Source organism: Pecten maximus, chromosome 15 (genome assembly GCF_902652985.1).
Source record: "Pecten maximus chromosome 15, xPecMax1.1, whole genome shotgun sequence".
Classification (NCBI taxonomy): domain Eukaryota; kingdom Metazoa; phylum Mollusca; class Bivalvia; order Pectinida; family Pectinidae; genus Pecten; species Pecten maximus.
Genome location: NC_047029.1, coordinates 8278759 through 8299537, shown reverse-complemented (window position 1 = coordinate 8299537; position 20779 = coordinate 8278759). Strand labels below are relative to the sequence as shown.

Sequence of the window (20779 nt, the reverse complement as noted above, 5' to 3'; positions counted from 1 at the left end):
CGTATTAAATGTCAACCACAAATAGAACTATTGGGGCTCTCACTCAAGGTTGAAACATTTTGTTTCACTCTTGTTAAAACATTTCGCTCATTTTCAGCATTTAATTCCTGGGGAATATTACCCCCAATCTTATATAATAGAATATTTATGACAGCATGCTTCAGCTTCTCTCATATTGTTGAAGGTCTAGCTATAGTTATTGTATATTAAGTCTAACAGCTTCTCTGGAAACTTCCAGGGTTTTAATCGCTTCTCTGCAACTTTGGGAGTCTTGCTCTTGTAGGTGCTCTGGGACACCTCAGAGTCCAGCTTTGTTAAGTTTATATACTATTAGTGTGTAGGGGTTTGGTATTGAGTGAGTAGCCCCTGATACGCCATAGGATATATACCTTGTATATATAACTGCATGTTGTGTAATAAACAGGTAAACTGTTCTCGTGTGTTTCGTTGTATATAAACTAGAACTTATGTTAAATGTCAATCACAACTAGAACTTCTTTAAATATTCAATTGACATCTTTTTGAAAACAATTGCAAAATTAAGATAGATCATCTTCAACAAATTTAGGCATCCATATTAAAGACACAAGGTCAAAATTCTGGAAATGAAATCAATTTGTTTTTACATCTCCCCATCATTCTCTCCACTCAACACAGAGAACAGAAATGAATTGTTGACACAAGTATTGGATACTTGACAAACAATCACACCACAGTGCTGACATTATTTACACTATATGACTTCCATTACTGAGGAAATTAAGTAATGACAAAATTTAATATGCTTCTGTCTATAATTAAACCTTTTTGGTAGGGTTGGATAATTTGGTTCCAAATACATGTATACACTGGGGCAATAATTGTCTACTCAGAATTTCTTTTTACTGACATAATAAAGTCATTTTTACAACAAAACAAAATTTTGCTTAGTGAAATATTTCCTAATTTGAAAAACAGGGTGGGGGGTTGGAGGGTAATTTCAATAAATTAGCTTATTGATACTGATTGTGTTATGTGAAACTTAACCTACAAATTCATATATAATATGTTAGTGATCCAAAATACAAGTCTATCTAAACCTTGCTGTGAAAACCTGCTAACATACATTGAAGATTTCAGTCATCATCACAAAAAATCCTGTCCATTATAAAGACACATATACAAACCAATTATCTAAACCATTGATCAATTTGTCCCTTTGTAATTGATTCACAATAAATATGAAGGACACCCCTCAGACACTGGCCCATCTCTTGTCTATGTTACACCGGGGTGATCGAGTCCTAATATTGACATTTCATGACGTACAATTGAGTCCTGCTGTCAAACTTTGCTTAAAGAATCATTCATGTTACTGCCTATTGAGTCCATCATGGTATATTGTAAAAAAGAAACTAGGGTATTCTGGTCTATATTTATATATTTCTATAAGAATTAAAATCCAATGGTATTCTGGTCTATATTTATATATTTCAATAAGAATTAAAATCCAATGGTATTCTGGTCTATATTTCTATATTTCTATAAGAATTAAAACACAATATCACACAATGTCTCTGAATTCCTTGAAGTTGGACATAGAAGAAACAAATTCTCCAAACCATAAAAGACTTCAAATGAGGAATATATGTTTTGCCACCTTTTATCTGTTCTATTCTGTAATGAAGGTTATTTTTAAAATAGGGTTTGAGTTTAACTATTATGTTATCTTAGCTAACAGACAAGTAGTAACCTGTCTTATGATAGTATGACGCTGCCTTGTCCAGGTAAACAGTCAATAAATTCTAACAGTGAAGAAAAAAGAATGACCAATAACATAGCAGACTAACAAATTTATTAGTAAGTGGTAATAAATCTTAAAGTAAGTGGTAATTAATCAATTAGTTAGAGGTAATCAGTTTATCAGTAATTGGCAAGTAATTATATCTATTCATAAATGGTAATTAATCTATGAGTATAAGTGGTAATTAATCTATGAGTAAGTGGTAATTAATCTATGAGTGCATGGTAATTAATCTATGAGTAAGTGGTAGTTAATCTATGAATAATTGTTAATTAATCTATGAGTAAGTGCATGGTAATTAATCTATGAGTAAGTGGTAATTAATCTATGAATAAGTGTTAATTAATCTATCAGTAAGTGCATGGTAATTAATCTATGAGTGTTAATTAATCTAACAGTAAGTGGTAAGTAATCTAACAGTAAATGGTAATTAATCTGTTAGTGGTAATAAATCTATTAGTTAGTGGTAATAAATATTTAAGTAAGTGGTTATTAATATATCAGTCAGTGGTAATAAATCTATAAGTAAGTGGTAATTAATGCATTAGTTAGTGGCAATAAATATATTAGTAAGTAGTAATTAATTTATCAGTTAGTGGAAATAAATCTTTAAATAAGTGGTAGTTAAAATATCAGTAAGTGGTAATTTATCTATTAGTAGATATTAAGTGGTAATTTATCTATTAGTAAGTGGTAATTAATCTGTTAGTAAGTTGTAATAAATCTATCATTAAGTGGTAATTAATGCATTAGTAAGTGATAATAAATCTATTAGTAAGTGGTCAATGATATAAATATCACTGTAAACTTAACCTAAACATACATTAGACAAGATATATTGTTAGCAAAGTAATACTGTTCAAAACCAGTGGTCACTCCTTAGACACAAATAGAGTCATACTGAAAATCAGGATCTCGCCCACATTTATATAAAATATAATTTTCTTTTGGGAAGCATTAAATTAAAAAGTTAAATTATCAACCAATGGTTTAAAGAAGAATAAGAAAGCGATGACATTTTACAGTTGGGTACAATATTTGCGGCAAAATTAAGACATATCAAAAGGCTGTGTGCGTTATGAAACAATGTTTGGGCATGAAAACTACAGAAATGCGAGTAGTCAGTACCATTCCAATTTGTATGTGTGCTATTTGCAGTCCCTAAATTTCTATGACATCAAATGATCATCAATTGATGTTAAAAAAAAAACATTTTACAGATTTTCTGAATCAAGAATACTTTGTACAAAATTAGGTTTCAAAATTCAGTATATGGAATTCAATCGGAAATTGTGACAACATTAATGCCTAGTTCCTGAAAATCAGAAAACCAAGTTGAACAGAATTTTCTTTCCAAAACCAGAAAATCAGTGCATGTAGAAGGTTGATAATGTATTTTGTTTCTGAAAGCAGAAAATTAGACAGTGTTGTCACCAGGCGTAAAGAGATTGGTGTATTCTGCTACAGAAGGAGAGGATCAGCTTCTGACATTGAACAGCATAATGTTACCACACTGGTATACTTACATGATTTCCTCGGGCGATGGGATGGCTTCGAAGGTCACCTCGAATTGTTCAGGAGGCTGCGGTCTAACAGTGAGGGGTGCATGGCAGACAGGCGTGCGGCCCGACAGGCTGTCCAGAATAGTGATATACACGAACACTGGAACACAAAAATGTCCAAGTCAATATTTGAACACCCTTCAGCCTATACTGGGGAAAAAATCTATACAAGGCATGCACGTGTAAGTATATGATGGTAGCACCGAGATTCCTTGGTCTATGTGAGACTGTACCTACATACATTAGGAGATGTGTGGGGACTCGTGTACAAGTTGTCAGCCAACCGTCTACAACCTATAGTCTTTACATTTACCGAAGTCTAGTTTTACACTCAATATCTGATTTGGTAGAACGTTCCAAGACAACCCTATAACTTGTACAGTAGTTAAAATTAGTAAAGAATGTCACCAAGCAGTCCACAACATACGCATTAATCAAAACGCTTGTAAACAATCTTAAAGCCAGTGGACAGCCAATATATATTGGCATGTCTTCACGTAACAAAGTATTTTGTTTAGGGTTGTGTCTCTACACCAGATTAACTGAGGTCATAATGAACAATATTTCATACAAAGCAACTGTTTGGATCCAACTAGTACCAGACTAATGCAATACTGAATAAACTGAAGAGTAATTCTCTCTAGCCAAATTTGTTTGTTTGCTGGGTTTATCGCCTTGTGAACATCCAGGGTCGATCATTTTGAAACAATACCACTAGATATATAACATCAACTGTGAAGAAGATATATTTTGTAGATATAGGTTAAATTACCAGCATCAAAATAGCTGTCTGCTTCAGTGTTTTTTGAAGTATTGAATTGTGGAAAATTCAAAAGTGGATAGTTTCAAATACATCAATCAATCAAAAAATGAAATTACTTTGCTCAGATATGGCGGCTAGAATACATTGAGAAGTAAAACATTCTTGTTTTTATCTGATCATGTTAACAGTTCCCTATAGTACCTATATTTTATTTACAGAGAAGAAGAGAAGACGATACTTTAGAACACCTGTATACATCAGACAAAGTGACAAGATGCTCTACAGATGGAGATAAACTCTAAAGTTGGCAATAACATATTGTATCATCATTGCCCAGACTCGTCATATTTGTCTCAAGTGAAATCTTCAGGACTGGCTTTCAATAACAACTTGTGTCCAATCTTCTGCTTTCTGTAGAATCCCATAAAATATAGAGATTTGATACATAATGATCAGGGGAAATCATGTGACAAAACAGACATGAATTACTTCCCTCGACAGTCCTTCAACAGGATTGTATATCTCTTCAAATGTGACAAAATTGTTGTTACGTAAAAAATACATTATTTTTTTAAGATTAGAACAATAGCAAAGACAACCTCTTTTAAACTGACATCTATGTGTCAAGTGAAAACAAGAACATCTTCAATTTCCTTCAAATAGAAAGTCTCTGTCATCAATTTCCTTCAAATAGAAAGTCTCTGTCATTGTTTTTTTAAACTGACATCTATGTCAAAGAACATGAAAAGAACCATGAAAACAAGAACATCTTCAATTTCCTTCAAATAGAAAGTCTCTGTCAATGTTAGGTACTAAAGTGTTCATTTAAAAGACAGAACATGGCTGATACCCAAGGAAAACACCAATGTCAACCCAGTACAATTCCTAAGGATGGTAAATACCAGCTTTAATTTAGAAGATAGAACATGCACCGTTGTACTATGTCCTGATTAAAATATCCTACATCATTATATTTGACATCTGGCACAATATAATTCCTAGAGATGGAATAATTATTTCACCAGCTTTCATTTTCAAGACAGAATCTCAGGCTATACTTGACCTCTGACCTCAGTACAGTTCCTTCAGATTGAGGACCTCTGACCCCAGTACAATTCCTATAGATCCTACAGACAGATGACCTCTGACCCCAGTATGATTCCTATAGACAGAGGACCTCTGACCCCAGTACGATTTCTAGAGATGGAGGACCTCTGACATCAGTATAATTCCTACAAACAGATGACCTCTGACCCTAGTACAGTTCCTACAGATGGAGGACCTCTGACCTCAGTACGATTTCTACAGATGGAGGACCTCTGACCTCAGTATAATTCCTACAAACAGATGACCTCTGACCCTAGTACAGTTCCTACAGACAGATGACCTCTGACCTCAGTATAATTCCTACAAACAGATGACCTCTGACCCTAGTACAGTTCCTACAGATGGAGGACCTCTGACCTCAGTTCAATTCATACAGATGGATGACCTCTTACCCCAGTATAATTCCTAGACAGATGACCTCTGACCCCAGTACAATTCCTACAGACAGATGACCTCTGACCTCAGTATTATTCCTATAGATAGAGGACCTCTGACCTCAGTATAATCCCTACAGATGGATGACCTCTGACCCCAGTATAATTCCTACAGATGGAGAATATCTATTGATAAACTTGGAAACAGTAGATGATATTAGTGGCCTTAGATGATAATGAACAAACTTTTCCAGAACACTATTTGATACTACAGACAAAGTTTTTTAAGACAAACATAACCAATCTGATTACTGATCGATCACTATGTTAAACTACACATCCATTACAGCCAGGCTTATACATGATTTGGTCTACAATCCCTTATGATAGCCTGATGTATTTTTTACATCAATCTTACTTTAAAGTAGTTTAGTAGGCAGAGAGTATATTGATGAAATGCTATCAATCTTACTAAAGAATGTTTTAGTCCTTCAGGAAACTAGAGGTACTGAGATGTCGGTGGTATCAATTTCCGTATGTTCTTACTCGTTACATTGTACATAAACAATTCTGATATTCTGAGAGATTTTGACAGTAAACATAGGCAGATGGTCTGGATATCTTGACCATTGATTGCTATAGTAATGGATTACAGACCACTCAGTATCAAGTATGTTATCACTTTTATCATTCTTCGTGATCCTCTATACTCCGTCCTCATTGGAAGTTTCTCACGCAGGCACAGGAAATGGTTTCCTTCCTCGTGTCCACAACACACAATGTCTGTACCAGCATAATGACCACTTGACAATTCCCTATCTGTTTCCGTTTGATACAACTTCATTGTTTTATTTTGGGTCTATTTATTTATGTTGGTGACTTCCTAAAAGTAAAATGCCTCAAAAGGGCATCTACAGAAGCTAGTTTCACATACAAAATCAAGCTGATATTTATACAAATAAAATTTATCAGGGATCCTCATAACTACAAATGATCTATTCCTACATGTCATCCAGCACAATTAGGTTCAAATACTCATTTAGATTGTATAAAGCTACAACTACTAATTCACCAAATCATTTCCTTGTAAACATTACTTGAATTATAAATTACCCTCAACTTTCTATTGTGATTTTCAAGGAAGCATTATAGTAATCAAGTCTTAATCACTCTTCTTTTAAGTTTTTTATAACCTTGGTAATATATATTTTCAAACATCAATATATTGATGAAATATCTACCAACCATGATGTTTTTCAATTTATTTGTGTGGCCTCGTGAAGACATTTCACCCTATTCTGTGCCAAATCAAATACACTTTTTATCCAACCGACTAATTCAGCTCCATCAAATCTGTGAGACTAACTCAGCCTCCTTAAATCTGTAACCGACTAAATCAGCCCTCTTAAATCTGTGACAGACTAAATCAGCTCCCTTAAATCTGTGACAGACTAAATCAGCCCCTTAAATCTGTGACAGACTAACTCAGCCTCCTTAAATCTGTGACAGACTAAATCAGCTCCCTTAAATCTGTGACAGACTAAATCAGCACCCTTACATCTGTGACAGACTAAATCAGCCCTCTTAAATCTGTGACAGACTAAATCAGCCCTCTTAAATCTGTGACAGACTAAATCAGCCCCCTTAAATCTGTGACAGACTAAATCAGCACCCTTAAATCTGTAACCGACTACATCAGCCTCCTTAAATCTGTGACAGACTAAATCAGCCCCCTTAAATCTGTGACAGACTAAATCAGCCCTTAAATATGTGACAGACTTAATCAGCCCCCTTAAATCTGTGACAGATTAAATCAGCCCCTTTAAATCTCAGACGACTAAATCAGCTCCCTTAAATCTGTGACAGATTAAATCAGCCCCCCTAAATCTGTGACAGACTAAATCAGCTACCTTCAATCTGTGACATACTAAATCAGCCCCTTTAAATCTCAGACGACTAAATCAGCTCCCTTAAATCTGTGACAGACTTAATCAGCTCCCTTAAATATGTGACAAGACTTAATCAGCCCTCTTAAATCTGTGACAGACTAAATCAGCCCCCTTAAATCTGTGACAGACTAAATCAGCCCCCTTAAATCTGTGACAGACTAAATCAGCCCTCTTAATCTGTGACAGACTAAATCAGCCCCCTTAAATCTGTGACAGACTAAATCAGCCCTCTTAATCTGTGACAGACTAAATCAGCCCCCTTAAATCTGTGACAGACTAAATCAGCCTCCTTAAATCTAAGAGACTCAATCAGCTCCCTTAAATATGTGACAGACTTAATCAGCCCCCTTAAATCTGTGACAGACACAACCAGCTCCCTTAAATCTCTGACTAGACTTAATCAGCTCCCTTAAATCTGTGACAGACTAAATCAGCTCCCTTAAATCTGCGAGACTCAATCAGCACCCTTAAATCTGTGACAGACATAATCAGCTACCTTCAATCTGTGACATACTAAATCAGCCCCTTTAAATCTCAGACCAGACTAAATCAGCCTCTTAAATCTGTGACAGACTAAATCAGCTCCCTTAAATCTGTGACTCTGTGACAGACTAAATCAGCTCCCTTAAATCTGTGACAGACTAAATCAGCATCCTTAAATCTGTGACAGACTTAATCAGCCCCCTTAATTCTGTGATAGACTAAATCAGCCCCCTTAAATCTGTGACAGACTTAATCAGCTCCCTTAAATATGTGACAAGACTTAATCAGCCCTCTTAAATCTGTGACAGACTAAATCAGCCCCCTTAAATCTGTGACAGACTAAATCAGCCCTCTTAATCTGTGACAGACTAAATCAGCCCCCTTAAATCTGTGACAGACTAAATCAGCCCTCTTAATCTGTGACAGACTAAATCAGCCCCCTTAAATCTGTGACAGACTAAATCAGCCTCCTTAAATCTAAGAGACTCAATCAGCTCCCTTAAATATGTGACAGACTTAATCAGCCCCCTTAAATCTGTGACAGACACAACCAGCTCCCTTAAATCTCTGACTAGACTTAATCAGCTCCCTTAAATCTGTGACAGACTAAATCAGCTCCCTTAAATCTGCGAGACTCAATCAGCACCCTTAAATCTGTGACAGACATAATCAGCTACCTTCAATCTGTGACATACTAAATCAGCCCCTTTAAATCTCAGACCAGACTAAATCAGCCTCTTAAATCTGTGACAGACTAAATCAGCTCCCTTAAATCTGTGACTCTGTGACAGACTAAATCAGCTCCCTTAAATCTGTGACAGACTAAATCAGCATCCTTAAATCTGTGACAGACTTAATCAGCCCCCTTAATTCTGTGATAGACTAAATCAGCCCCCTTAAGTCTCTGTCTTGACTAAATCAGCTCCCTTAGATCTGTGACAGACTAAATCAGCCCCATTAAATCTGTGCTTAATTCCATGTCAAAACACTTTATCAAACGACAAAAGAATACTCTATCATTTGATCAGTGTTTGAGTAAGAAATAATTATTCCAGCTGAAATATTATTAGAAAATCATATTGTGACATTTGATGAGATAGAAAGCAAAGCAGTTCATTCCACTGTCAACACAGACAGGGTTTCTTATCACAGACAATTAACTTGTGGGAAAGATGCCATTTGAAAATTTTTGCCATCATTAAATGTAGAATTTTCTATTGATCTGGGAAGCCATGGAGACAGATTCCATACATAGAGGTTAATACAGAGGGCCATGTCATCATGATCAGTTTGGACTTATTTGGAAAACAAGGAGAGAAAATAAGGAATATAGAACATCTCATGATTTGATAAAAAAATGCTTAAGAAGTTTCTGGCTGATTTCCAACAGAGGATTTTCATCCCTGAAAGACAATATGTTGTATGTATCTGATTACAGCTTTTTTTTGTCTTTGATGATGAGATAAGCAAATGATGGAATGGAGGAAGGCCCAGTATTAGCTCCAATCATTAAATGAGAATATATTGACAGTCAAGATCATGTCAGAATGTGCAAGGTAATTTATCTGAACAAAACTTTTCAATTATGAATATTGATATTTAGATTAAATGCTCCAAGGTAATCAGTAGCATTATGATAACACTTAACTCAAACAGAAGCTTGGTCGTAGGGATAAGCTCATACCCAGGAAAGGCTCAGAGTGATATTGAACAAAAGCTTGGTCGTAGTGATAAGCTCATACCCAGGAAAGGCTCAGGATGCTATTGAACAGAAGTCTGGTTGTAGTGATAAGCTCATACCCAGGAAAGCCTCAGAGATGTTGTTGTACAGAAACTTGGTTGAAGGGAAAAAAGCTCATATCCATGAAAGGCTCAGAGATGCTTTTGTACAGAAGCTTGGTTGAAGGGGGAAAAGCTCATACCCAAGAAGGCTTGGAGATTCTGTTGAGTGTTAAAACCTGTCATCACTAATGTGAAACCTGTTGTCTCCTTATCTTTCCTTTTGTTTTCTTTTCGATGTTGATTCAATTTTGCAAATAATTACACTTGTAAAATAAATTAGATTGAGATGATGGCCTGTATAACTGCATGTTAAAGAACTGTATTTAAGATAGATTCTACTTATTTTTGTAAAACTATTGTTTGACATATGTACATCATGTTTACTTCAGTTGGCAGAGATACCATGTGTCAGCAATTTACCTTGTAAACAGCAAAGGATCATAAAAATATGTTGAGAGACAAAAGGCTCATTATGATATCTTAATCCAAATAATTCACATTTAAATCTGTTTTCTCCTATTTTGACACCAATTAATGGAGTCAATATTATAATATGCCAAAAAGATATTCTAGAGACTAATTCTGGATGAGAAACTCTTTTCGAAATCAGATGTAGATGATATATATTCTAAGTTTTTAAAAAATATTGAATCCGGGACACAAAATATTACTTGCATTTGTGGCCTATAATTTTACTTTGAATACACCCAGAACATTCACACCAATGTACATCAATTACCAGCTATGTAAGGACTCATAGACAAGCTACACAAACAGGTCTGTTTCAGGAAGGAACTCGATAATTGTTACGATATTGGTCAAAATGTCACAGACTACAGACGTTCAGCCATTGTGCGAGGCATCTGACTAATATGACGAAGGCCACGTTGAGTGGAACAAGGAAGGACAGTTTAGGAATGACAGAAATAGGAGATATATATAGAGATGGTCTTTGAGGATAGGTGGCAAAAGTGGGAAGAAGAATCATCAGCAATAACTGGAAGTATTTATGTAATGACAATGCAAGTTCTCCTCCCTGACAACAGAGACCCCCCCCCCCCCCCACTAATCCCAGACAATAGAGACCCCCCCCCCCCCCCAAACTAATCCCTGACAACAGAGACCCCCCCCACCCACTAATCCCTGACAATAGAGACCCCCCCACTAATCCCTGACAACAGAGACCTCCCCACTAATCCCTGACAACAGAGACCCCACCCCCACTAATCCTTGACAAAAGAGACCCCACCCCTACTAATACCTGACAACAGAGACCTTCCCACTAATCCCTGACAACATAGACCCCCACCCCTACTAATCCCTGACAACAGAGACCTTCCCACTAATCTCTGACAACAGAGACCCCCCCCCCCACTAATCTCTGACAACAGAGACCCCCCCCCCACTAATCTCTGACAACAGAGACCCCCACCCCTACTAATCCCTGACAACAGAGACCTTCCCACTAATCTCTGACAACAGAGACCCCCCCCCACTAATCTCTGACAACAGAGACCCCCCCCCACTAATCTCTGACAACAGAGACCCCCCCCCCCCCACTAATCTCTGACAACAGAGACCCCCCCCCACTAATCTCTGACAACAGAGACCCCCCACCACCCCCCCCAATAATACCTGACAACAGAGACCCCCCCCCCTCCATTACTCCCTGACAACAGTGACTCCCCCGCTACTTCCTAACAACAGAGACCCTCTCCCTGATAACAGAAATTTCCTTCCCTAACAACAGAGACCCCCTCCCTGATAACAGAAATTCCCCTCTCTGATAACAGAAATTTCCTTCCCTGACAACAGAAGTTCCCCTCCCTGATAAGTAAATGTCCATTCCCGACGATAAAAGTCTCCTGCCCCACAATGATAACAAGTCTCCTTCCACATAATGTGATAAGGTACAATCAGGTTGCCTTGGTAATATTGCCTGCTATAAATGGCTCCATTCAATCAATCAGATCAGATCCATTAGAGTGGTCAGAAGAGGGAGGTGAAGTGTCCAAATTCGGTCAACAGACATAGTTAATTTAAGGCACAAATCAATTCCTATGTGTTAAATAAACAGGGAGAGATGCTGTTAAATCAATGAGTCTCGAGTGTCATCAGGCAAGGAAAACCTGTTTAGGAGTATATAACATTTTCTGTCAATATGTGACTTTACTCTTCAAATTTAATGACATTTTCAAGCATACAAAACATAAATATTTTGTTAAAATATGACAGAACACATTTAACTTTGTTATAAAACAATGTGACATTAAATTGTAAAATTTCTATCTATTGGTTTTAATTTTCTCCTTCACTTCTGGATCAAAATTTTACAGAGAAGGATTGTTATTCTCTGTCTAGTAAGTTAACTTTAATAATAATAATCTATTTTAATATGGAATTATAACAAATTGTTTCTTTGATTACTTACACATATGACAAACAAAAAGAAAATAAAGAGAGTATATAGCAAGGCGGTTGCAAACTCTATTTATAAAACCAGTGACCTCATTTTAGTGATCTCAATGTTTTCACCCCAAAAGATCTAGCTTTGTCCCCATGCAACCTAAAATATCTGTTGGAAGCATGGCAGTGTGATTTTTAATTACAATTATAATCAAGTTTAAATTGCAATAATAACATTGATGATATTCTATGTTTATTTAACCTTAAAAATAATATTTGAAATTTTTAATTATGATCTATATAAAAAGAAAATAGTGTGCTGGAGATTCATGGAGGTTGAAAGGTAAAATTGATAAGGGGTGACGAATGAGAGGATGAATGTAAAGTTAAATGACATTGGGATAAAAAATAAATAAATTCCGATATACTGATGCACAGGCAGATCTCTACATCTCTTACTGTCACCATGGAATAAAAACAAAAACAGCTTGAAGATTATATAACTGGCATTTACAGCTGTCAATCTGAGTAGACTCTTAAAACAAAGACTAATATTGACAGCTGCTAACACCGACAGCACCACAGTAATAAATTAATCACATCCAATTAGTAAATATATAACTGTACCCAATTATCAAATACTACCAACTGCGATCACTTCTATGGTAACAGGAATAAATATATATGTGTGTGTGTTGTCAAATTGGAAGCCTTTCATTGATTCCGTATAGACATGGCAAAGCCTGCATCCATTGTAGTTTCATTGGATTTCATTTCTTTTCCCGATATAGTGTTTCTTCTTCCCATACCAATATATTTCAAGTGTAAGCATGGTGTATACCTCGGGGACGTGTATCATGCTCGTCTCCTAAAAACTCATCCCACAAAACAGTATGATTTTATTTACGTCTGACAGCTTGAGCACACACACAGGCATTACAAGGAGATGGCAATTATCACAAAAGGAAACATGGCTTGTGATTTATCATCCAAATGGCCATTTCTGACGTTAAAACTTTAAATTTGATTTACAAACATGTTGAACGGCCAAAGGTCTTTAATATAGACACTTGAGCATTGTGTCTGCATCTATAAACATTACATTCCCAATACGATAGCATGCTTTTTATTCTGATTCGCGTCCAGCCCTGCGGCCCCCTTTACGCACCGTCAGATGACACGCTGATAGCGGAATGGTAGAATACAACATATTGCTTTGGTAATCAAGTTTCACAAACTCGCAGAAATCATGCCTGAAGCTATCTGTCAAAATGGCAATGAATATGCTTGGCAGTTAACACAACCTTTATCGAGATATAACTTGCCCACAAAAATAAGATGTTTGAAGCGGAATCCCAATCTGATAATATAAGACACTACAGGTTATACTTTATATTTTCTACTTCACATTACTTTATATACAGACAAGGTTCTGTTCATCTTATAGACAATCATGATGGTGTTACGGCTACAGGTGATTGTTTATTACAGTAAAAACAAATCGCTACAGTTATTATAATGCCAGACTGTGAAGGAGCATCTAGCTTAATCACTTCCAAAATTCTCAACAACAACAAATACAGCATACAACTAAAACCACTTTACTGCAATTAAAAATATTTGTAATGAACAAAACTCACCTTATTTAAAATGAAGAAATATTGACAGATTATTTTTTTGTTCACACATTAATTTAATACAATAAAAAATTTATTGTAAAATCTGAAAAAGATTTTAAGTTTGAAACATTGGCTTTGGCAAGAAATTTGCATTAAATACTAAGATTTTGAAAAGCAACCCCCTTGTGCAAATACATTAAAATCGAGTAAGTTTGATGATTATAATGTCACAATTATTTTTAATGAAAAAATTAATTTAAATATTTTTGTTGATTACAATTACAACAAGGCACTTGAGCGATAAAGAAAAATTGAGAGAAAAACCAACACAGTAAGTTAACAGTAATATATATATATATTTGACCAGCTGTTTTTTTTACCAACACCAAGTTTGGAAGATATTTGTATAAAAGTAGTTCTCTATGCTTCCATATGGCATATATTGCTTGTGGCAGTAGACATTTGGTTTTATCAACGGAGTGACCAGCTTTTCTGATAGGGAGATTTTATTTTAAATGTCTGAAATATAGCACAAGATACTGTTGCTTCCTGTTGTAGTGTTTTTGGTCATGAAGTAAATAATTCAGAGCTTGTATAGCTGTATAGATGTCTCCGATCACAGACCTAAAATATTCATAAACTCAGAGGTAAAGTATTGCCAAGGACCAACATCTTGATGGTAGCCACAAGTTCTGATCAAACCACCAACAGCTAAGCTTATACAATATCAATACTATATATATTTTGGATCCTTCGGGTTTTAATATCAACTTTAGATATAATAATAAAAGACCAACAAAGAACTTTTTATATATTTAAAGAAGAAAAGTAATTATTTTGATTAACAGTTTCTTTTAATTCCAGTCAATTGATACATTGAATTGATTTCAAATTTGAAATTGATAATTTTTAAATTATACTTTAATCAGATGATACCATGCAAGCAGATATTTTGTTCAGACTCAAAATGACAAAAATGCACTAATTAAAGTAACAAAAGACCCAGTTAGTTAAACCTATCAACAATCAACAACAACATTCATGGATGAAAGTGTCAGGATCTCAAAGTACTGGAATAGCTGTTTTTGCAAAAATTAAACATTGAAATATCAATATATGGGATGGGAAATTTATTCACAAAATACTAAAAAGTTTCACACAGAAATATAGAGACCTGTATCGATGATTCAAGAAATATGGTAGAAAATCAAACAATCAATTGCAATGATCAAAACAGCGGAAATACATGGAAAGCAACATCCACTTCTGGTAAGAACTTGCTGCAAGTAATTTTAAGAGTTTGAATGACACTGATGCGGCCATAACTACGACTCTGACTAAACCTAACAAGACTTTTACATTTAGACTGATTAATGTTGTATGGCTCAGTCTGTTTCAGACACAGGCTTACATCAGCATGCTTACAGTAATTATTCACAAGCACTAGGATGACCCAGATGCGGCCATGACACGTACCTCGATGGTTGTTGTTGGGATTTCCGGCCGGGAGTATGAAGTTAATGGACGACTGTAGTCCGCGGTAGATCACATATCGCACATCAGTTTCTTCCAAGTTGTAACTCACTTCGTACCAAAGTGGCAAATGCTGGAGAGATGAAAAAGAAAAACACAGAAAAGATTAAATTTTAAATTTTAAATAGGCTGCCGTTTCACTTTAGCATCTTTATGATTCCACAGCGAAGCATCATGGTATTATATATGATTCTTGCCAGTCCAAAAAGGATTGTTAAGTGTGAATATATATTGTGTGACCCCAGTCCCTGCCACCCTAACCTAACAAACCGATGGCATTAGCACATGTAATTATCGGGGTGAACAGCACTCTCTACGTAGACCTGTTATAGCTTCACTGTATCTACCTTTAGTGTTTGTCACGTTTCATCTGAAACTGTCTATACCCTTTCCTACATGCTTGCTTGTTTCCTAATGATAAGTGGAAGCAGAGTCTGGTTTCCAAACGTCAATGTACCAATTTGCTGTAAGGTTATAGAATCTCAGCACCTATTATAGGGAGCTTTCCATAGCTCGATAAGCAGTTATTGCATTAAACATTTTTTCCCACTTCAATTCAAAAACCAGTCTTTCATAAATATGATACTGCAAATCATAGATGTTTTAGATAAATTATCATGCTGCCTGTTAAGGCTATGTATTTATCAAGGAGTAACGAGTAAATGTTTTTTCAAAACACACCTGCGTAAGTCACGTATATAGTGTATATATAGGAACATAATGTCTTGTGTTTAAAAATGAATGTGTCAGGAGAATTATACAGACAAATGCTCTAGTTATTGGACAAAACTTTATTATAAATGACACATCAGGAAGGACCAAGAAAATTTTCCTCAAACTGACCTTCATCCGAGTGTTACACTGGTATTGAATTACTGCTTAATATTGACCAAATAACAACATACGCTATACATTTCTATATGAAGCAATGGTGAACTTAATGCGTTCAGGTGTCCATGAAATATCTTGTTCCCAACTTAGTGGTCAAGTGTGACTTTTGACCGTTTAACCTTGAACAATTACTACCCAAATATAATAAAACACACATCTACTACCAAGCACATTCATCACATGAAATTGCAGGATATTTCAGCTTCTGCCCGGATACATATATGATATATTTTTTACTGTATATTTCTGGTTTTATATTTATCAACAGTGACCTTGAACTTGAGAACTCTTTAAACCCCTACTGCTCATCTGCATACCAGTGTATCATGACGTCTTCCAGAAAAATTCTGGCCTTCTGGGTTCTGAGGAAATCTCAAAAATAAAATTGCTTTTAGATGTTCAAAGGGACAGACACCACAAATAGTACTATATAGGTTAATTAGATTTCCATGCGGGACCCTATTTACTGCAAATCCATAGAATACCATTATCTATTTTAATTCCTTTCTTTTTTTTTTCTTTTTATCTAAAGTATTGCTAATATTAATTCATGGCTCACATTTGAAATCTATGCTTGTTAACCTGCTGAACCTTCCATGGCATGTGTTTTAAATATTTTAAAGCCTCTGAAAAGTAAATTTATAGGCCTTCTTCAGACAAACTAATATCTTCATGCTACATATTTGGAGCTTCCCTTTCTTCTGGACTTTTTCAATTTGTTTAAATCATGAAAAATGAAGAATTTCTATGGGTGATTTATGTTCAAATTTAAGGTGTTGATTTGTGATTCCCCATCCTAAATAGGGAGGGTTGACAAGTGCGTCCGCTATACATTCTTTATTCAATTTGTCAAAAAGATTACAAATTTGAAAAATAAGGAACACAAACGGCCTTCATACAAATTCAATATTATAGAAATCAAAATTCATTATTTCAAGATAATTATTCAAAGAGATTGAGAATTTCATAAGGTGTGCATATGTACCTCTTCGACATCCCTCCATTCTCTACAAAAGATTGTAAACTCAGTGGACATCTCAAAGCCGGAGTCTGGTTTTACACTGCAGTCACCTTGGTGGGGACTCTGATTAACCTTGAACTGGGCCATCGCATGACCTTTAGCCAAACCATCTGTAATAAAAAAAAAATAAAAAAAAATTAGCCCTTCTTGTATGATATACTACCCTCAACAATCAGATCAATTAATTCCAAGGAGGGTTGCTGGTAGTGTTCTCCATAAATACAACTACGTAACTGAAGCCTAACCTGATCCCACCAATGGACTCTTTTTTTTTTGCGTCTTGATACGACTGACGTCAGACTATACTGACTAGGTCATTAAAATTAATGTATGGTTAATTAAAGTACCTGCTACAGAAAACTGTCACTGGTTCATGTGACTGAGTTGAGTAACTTTTAAGAATTGCCCTTGGTTCATGTGACTGAGTTGAGTAACTTTAAGAATTGCCCTTGGTTCATGTGACTGAGTTGAGTAACTTTTAAGAATTGCCCTTGGTTCATGTGACTGAGTTGAGTAACTTTTAAGAATTGCCCTTGGTTCATGTGACTGAGTTGAGTAACTTTAAGAATTGCCCTTGGTTCATGTGACTGAGTTGAGTAACTTTTAAGAATTGCCCTTGGTTCATGTGACTGAGGTGAGTAACTTTTAAGAATTGCCCTTGGTTCATGTGACTGAGGTGAGTAACTTTTAAGAATTGCCCTTGGTTCATGTGACTGAGTTGAGTAACTTTTAAGAATTGCCCTTGGTTCATGTGACTGAGGTGAGTAACTTTTAAGAATTGCCCTTGGTTCATGTGACTGAGGTGAGTAACTTTTAAGAATTGCCCTTGGTTCATGTGACTGAGTTGAGTAACTTTTAAGAATTGCCCTAGGTTCATGTGACTGAGTTGAGTAACTTTTAAGAATTGCCCTAGGTTCATGTGACTGAGTTGAGTAACTTTTAAGAATTGCCCTAGGTTCATGTGACTGAGTTGAGTAACTTTTAAGAATTGCCCTTGGTTCATGTGACTGAGTTGAGTAACTTTTAAGAATTGCCCTTGGTTCATGTGACTGAGTTGAGTAACTTTTAAGAATTGCCCTAGGTTCATGTGACTGAGTTGAGTAACTTTTAAGAATTGCCCTAGGTTCATGTGACTGAGTTGAGTAACTTTTAAGAATTGCCCTAGGTTCATGTGACTGAGTTGAGTAACTTTTAAGAATTGCCCTTGGTTCATGTGACTGAGTTGAGTAACTTTTAAGAATTGCCCTTGGTTCATGTGACTGAGTTGAGTAACTTTTAAGAATTGCCCTAGGTTCATGTGACTGAGTTGAGTAACTTTTAAGAATTGCCCTAGGTTCATGTGACTGAGTTGAGTAACTTTTAAGAATTGCCCTAGGTTCATGTGACTGAGTTGAGTAACTTTTAAGAATTGCCCTAGGTTCATGTGACTGAGTTGAGTAACTTTTAAGAATTGCCCTTGGTTCATGTGACTGAGTTGAGTAACTTTTAAGAATTGCCCTTGGTTCATGTGACTGAGTTGAGTAACTTTTAAGAATTGCCCTTGGTTCATGTGACTGAGTTGGGTAGCTTTTAAGAATTGCCCTTGGTTCATGTGACTGAGTTGGGTAGCTTTTAAGAATTGCCCTTGGTTCATGTGACTGAGTTGAGTAACTTTTAAGAATTGCCCTTGGTTCATGTGACTGAGTTGAGTAACTTTTAAGAATTGCCCTTGGTTCATGTGACTGAGTTGGGTAGCTTTTAAGAATTGCCCTTGGTTCATGTGACTGAGTTGGGTAGCTTTTAAGAATTGCCCTTGGTTCATGTGACTGAGTTGAGTAACTTTTAAGAATTGCCCTTGGTTCATGTGACTGAGTTGAGTAACTTTTAAGAATTGCCCTTGGTTCATGTGACTGAGTTGAGTAGCTTTTAAGAACTCAAACATAAGAACTGACCTCCATTCATGTGAGCAAGTTGAGTAACTTTTAAGAACTGACCTCTACTCATGTGACTGAGTAGAGTATCTTTTAAGAACTGACTTCCGTTCATATGACTAAGTTCAGTAACTTTTAAGAACTGACCATGGTTCATTAACTTTTAAGCACTGCTTCCAATGCTCTAGCAATTAGCTTCAGACAGTGATTAAGCTTTGATTTTGATTTGAAAGACTGATTTACACAGCTTTTAAAGAATTCTGCCAGTCTTGGTTCATGAGACCAAGTCCAATATGTAGCTGATTTCAGTGAAGGACCACAGTCAGCAAGGAAGGTTAGTGTCACGTATGGAACCTCATATTTTCTGGTCATGTGATTAACTTTGAGTCATGTGACACACTTTGTAGGTGGTTGTTGGTGTGTATTTACCAGGCCTTAGAGGGCATCAACTTACCTACCTTCTGATATGATAATCCAAATGCTTCCATATCAGCAGTAATCAATACTGATGTTAAACAATCTCTTGTCTTTCTGCAATCTATAAACATTGCTGGGGATGAAGGAATATGGAGAAACCCACAGCCATTATTTAATTAAGTCCTGTCTGCAGCCTTCTACCACTACTCAACTCAAAAGCACTCTTGGGCTTTGCACAGATTTAAACCATGTCTGTTCACATGTTGTGGAGAACATTCACTGATGGCTAATGACAGCACATGAGTAAGCCATATAAAAACCACACGACTTTTTTCATTACTTATTGGATGAAAGTCATAAGATCTAAAACAAAATTATATTAGATGAAAAGGTATGAAAATTTTTCCTATCAAATCATTGGATGTGTATAATCATATAGCTGATACTTCAAGCCAAGTATGGTTCTGGGGGTTACATGTATAGACTGACAGTGCAGTACTGTGGCCACCATGCTTGGGATGGGTATTGTGCTTATTTCATCTGCTGTCTCTCATGATATCAACTCATTCGTGAAAAACACATTTAAGCCCACAAAAGGAAATGGAATATGGACGAGATGAGGGTCTAATTCTATTAAATATCTAAGGGAAATGAACAATTGTATGGCTCAAGTTTTACAAGGTACTAAAGCCTGTGTAAAAATGGAAATATGTTCATAAAAGACATAGTCAGTGGTCATAAAAGTCTGTGTGGAATTGTAGAATGAGAAATGGCTGTACTATGAGCTATACATCAAAGCGAGCATGTTTCTGCTGTATACAACTTCTACATCCCTTCATCCTATGGTTTACATCACTAGCACCGCAATTGACAACGATAAACTGACAAGTATATGTTGTAATCTAATCGTGTGTTACTCGGCTGTAGCAGGTGCCCTTTAAAGACGAAACAAACATTTTACGATCTCCTCATACAATTGGTTGATGATGATGTCTTCAGCTTCATCTTTATTGACTTTATAAAATAACACATTCTGCTTCAATTGATATTTCTTGAGGAAACTCAAATAACAAAAAAATTCTTGTCTTTTTTATTTTATTCTACCAAAAACTATTAATGGAAACAAAACATGAGAGCCAGATGGCCTAACTGTATTGAATCGCTCACCTTGAAATTACA

General features: G+C 35.9%; 1 protein-coding gene across 1 annotated transcript in view; it reads right to left on the bottom strand.

The window, feature by feature from the left end:
* The window catches only part of LOC117344137 (polycystic kidney disease protein 1-like 1), a 166798-nt gene that overhangs the window by 96944 nt on the left and 49075 nt on the right, over window positions 1-20779 (bottom strand). The window contains exons 22-24 of the mRNA XM_033906785.1: window positions 17238-17383; window positions 15305-15434; window positions 3310-3445 (exon numbers count right to left, since the gene is read on the bottom strand). Of these exons, the coding sequence (XP_033762676.1) occupies window positions 3310-3445; window positions 15305-15434; window positions 17238-17383 (412 nt within the window). The remainder of the gene's footprint in view (window positions 1-3309; window positions 3446-15304; window positions 15435-17237; window positions 17384-20779) is intronic.